The sequence below is a fragment of the Urtica dioica genome, chromosome 1 (genome assembly GCF_054948205.1).
Source record: "Urtica dioica subsp. dioica isolate 48M chromosome 1, U.dioica_male_clone48M_v1_H2, whole genome shotgun sequence".
Classification (NCBI taxonomy): Eukaryota; Viridiplantae; Streptophyta; class Magnoliopsida; order Rosales; family Urticaceae; genus Urtica; species Urtica dioica.
In genome coordinates this window covers 39,175,702-39,178,390 of record NC_142756.1, presented here as the reverse complement: position 1 = coordinate 39,178,390, position 2,689 = coordinate 39,175,702, and the positions used below count along the sequence as shown (strand labels likewise).

The 2,689-nt window shown below is 55.5% G+C and overlaps 1 protein-coding gene across 1 annotated transcript; it reads right to left on the bottom strand.

The window, feature by feature from the left end:
* Positions 1 to 297: 297 nt before the first annotated feature.
* On the bottom strand, positions 298 to 1,245 carry LOC149407933 (uncharacterized). The gene is made up of 3 exons (XM_089622679.1): positions 1,111 to 1,245; positions 838 to 1,020; positions 298 to 672 (listed from the first exon to the last, which is right to left on the bottom strand). The coding sequence occupies exons 1-3, from the start codon at positions 1,243 to 1,245 to the stop codon at positions 298 to 300; spliced, it is 693 nt and encodes a 230-aa protein (XP_089478805.1).
* Between the last annotated feature and the right edge of the window lie 1,444 nt (positions 1,246 to 2,689).

Sequence of the window (2,689 nt, the reverse complement as noted above, 5' to 3'; positions counted from 1 at the left end):
TACGTCGCTTCTCGAGATGTAGGGTCGGGTCAACACTTCTATCGGGACATTGCCTTCTCCCTCTTTGTCTATCCCTGACGCAAGGCGCGCTAGGGCATGGGCCTCGATGTTCGCCTCACGGGGAACTTGGACTATCTCGAACCATGACAGGGCTTCCAGGTTCTTCTGAGTATTGGATAGATATGCGATCATGCTCGGCTCCTTGGTTGCGTAGTCGCCCTTCACCTGGTTCATAATTAGTTGTGAGTCGCAATGGATGCGCAGGTTCTGGATTTCTAGCTTGTTTGCCAACACCAATCAAACGATCAGAGCTTCGTACTCCGCCTCCTTGTTGGAGGCCTTGAACTCGAACCGCAAAGCGTACCTCAATTTTTCCCTATGGGGATTCGTGAGTACAACGCCGACGCCAGCCCCCCGGGTATTTGATGCGCCGTCCACGTGCAAGTCCCAGACCGGCCCTATCGGGTCATTGGTCCTTTTCTTCGACAACTCGTCGTGGTCGTTCTCCTTGTCTTCCTTGTCTCCATCTATTGAGGGCGTGTCGGTGAATTCCGCCACAAAGTCTGCGAGGGCCTGGCCTTTGATAGCGGTTCTCGGTTGAAACTCAACCCCGTACTCTCCCAGCTCTTGAGACCATATGGCCAATCGTGACGAGGTCCCTTTTTGTAGAGCCTTTTCGATGGGATGTCCCGTGCGCACCACGATCGGATGTGCTTGAAAGTGAGGGCGCAATTTTCTCGCGCTCATGACAAGGGCGAGGGACAATCTTTTGATTTCTGGGTATCGAATTTCGGCGTCGAGGAGCGCCTTGCTAACGTAGTAAACTGGCCATTGGACCTTGTCTTCCTCACGTATCAGGACCGCACTCACGGCCCTGTCAGAAACTGCGAGATAGACGTATAAGGTCTCACCGTCTTTTGGTTTTGCAAGGAATTGAGGGGAGGTGAAGTAGGTCTTCATTTCGCGGAACACCTTCTCGCACTCCTCCGCCCACAAGAACCCGTCAGTCTTTTTCACTGCCTTAAAGAATGGTTGCCACCTGTCGGTGGCCTTGGACACGAATCACGTTAGGGCGGCGATTTTTCCCGTCAAACTCTGTACTTCTTTAACCTTCTGTGGCGACCTCATTTCAAAGATCGCCTTGATTTTTTCTGGCTTAGCCTCAATCCCACAGCGGCTCACCACGTAGCCCATGAATTTTCCAGACTCAACCCCGAAAGCGCTCTTGCTGGGATTGAGCTTCATTTTGTAGCGCCGCAGGATCGTGAACATCTCCCCGAGGTCTCGGATGTGGTTGTGGGTGTTGTCGGTCGTTTTCGGAAAACCCGAGATGCCAAGAAGGCACGTCGCTCAAAGGGCCGATGGTCAGGCCGGAGGTCCTGAAGAGCGGCAAGTCTTCAAGCCCTCGCCCAAACTCTTGACTCCTTGAGTCGAGCCTAGCCCCTCGAGGTGAGACTTGAGTCGGCTCCCCGAGTTGAGCCTCGCTCATTGAGTTGAGACTTCATTCAGTCTCCTCAAGTCGAGCTTCGCTCCTCGAGTTGAGCCTTGAGTCAGTCTCCTCGAGTCGAGCTTCGCTCCTCGAGTCGAGCCTTGAGTCAGTCTCCTCGAGTCGAGCCACTCTCCTCAAGTAGAGACGTTTATATTTCGCGTGGCAAACATGGTATCTAAGACCCCTAAGGACCACACAAGAGTCCGACAAGACGGCCCATGCACCGGGCACCCCTCGGGGAAACCGCGCGCGCAGCACGTCGCGACGGCCGACCAGGCACAGCAAGCAGCGCGCCGCGCGCTCCATGCACCGCGCATCCCGCGCCGCGCGTCCTGCTCCGCGCATCCCGCGCCACGCCCGGTGACCTGTGCGCTGCGCCCCCTGCGCCGCGCGCACCGTGCGCCTCCAATTGATGGCGCGCGCGCCGCCCCTAGTCCCACATGGACGAAAAAGGGACCTTCTAAGGCCCTCAAACACCTATAAATACCCCCTCTCATTGAGGGGAAAGCCATCCCATTCATTCTCAAGGAACTTGAGACTTCTCTCTGCTTCTCTAGATGCCATCCTTGGCCTGAAGCGGATTCTCCTCGATTTCTCGTTCTCAGAGGTTCTGAAGCACTCTCGGGGACTTCTCGGACGTTGCTCCCTCTGACCGAATGCCCCCTAGTGCTCAAGCACGCCCCTAGGGTTCTCGACTAGAGTCCTCCTGCGCGTCTAACACGCTAGACGCGTACGCGATCTCCGAAGTTCTGAGACGCCGCTGAGGACTCCTCCGCGCCCGTCTCTTTCGTCGAGTACGCTTCTCCACCAAGGCTCCGCGCCTCATACTGCGTCTTACACGCTTGAACTACGTTCTGACCTGATCCCACACACGGGTGTGTAGGCAGCCGACACCCAAGGCACGGTCACTCCTCCTCCTCACCCCCTACCTCTCCTGAGAGGCGGGTTGATCGGAGAGAATCTAGCTCGAGACTTTCGAGTTCACACTATTGGCCTGGGTGCGATCACTTGGTCCGGCCTTGGATCGAACCGCCCGAGGTTTTAAATAGTTGTTCATTTTCGTGCGACAACATTTTGGCGCTAGAAGGAGGGGACTTCCCGACCTGTTCACCCCGAAATCCCTTCTATTCATCTTCTTCTTTTCTTCTACAAACTCAACTTTCTCGAACTTGAGAAAATATGAGTAGTCAAGCAGCCGTA

What these genes read in the sequence shown, in the direction of transcription:
- LOC149407933 (XM_089622679.1), bottom strand. Translation starts at nt 1,245, where the DNA reads ATGAAGCTCAATCCCAGCAAGAGCGCTTTCGGGGTTGAGTCTGGAAAA. An exon ending in AAATGAGGTCGCCACAGAAG is followed by an intron (nt 1,021 to 1,110) that starts GTTAAAGAAGTA and finishes CCATTCTTTAAG; the next exon opens with GCAGTGAAAAAGACTGACGG. An exon ending in TGATACGTGAGGAAGACAAG is followed by an intron (nt 673 to 837) that starts GTCCAATGGCCA and finishes CCCATCGAAAAG; the next exon opens with GCTCTACAAAAAGGGACCTC.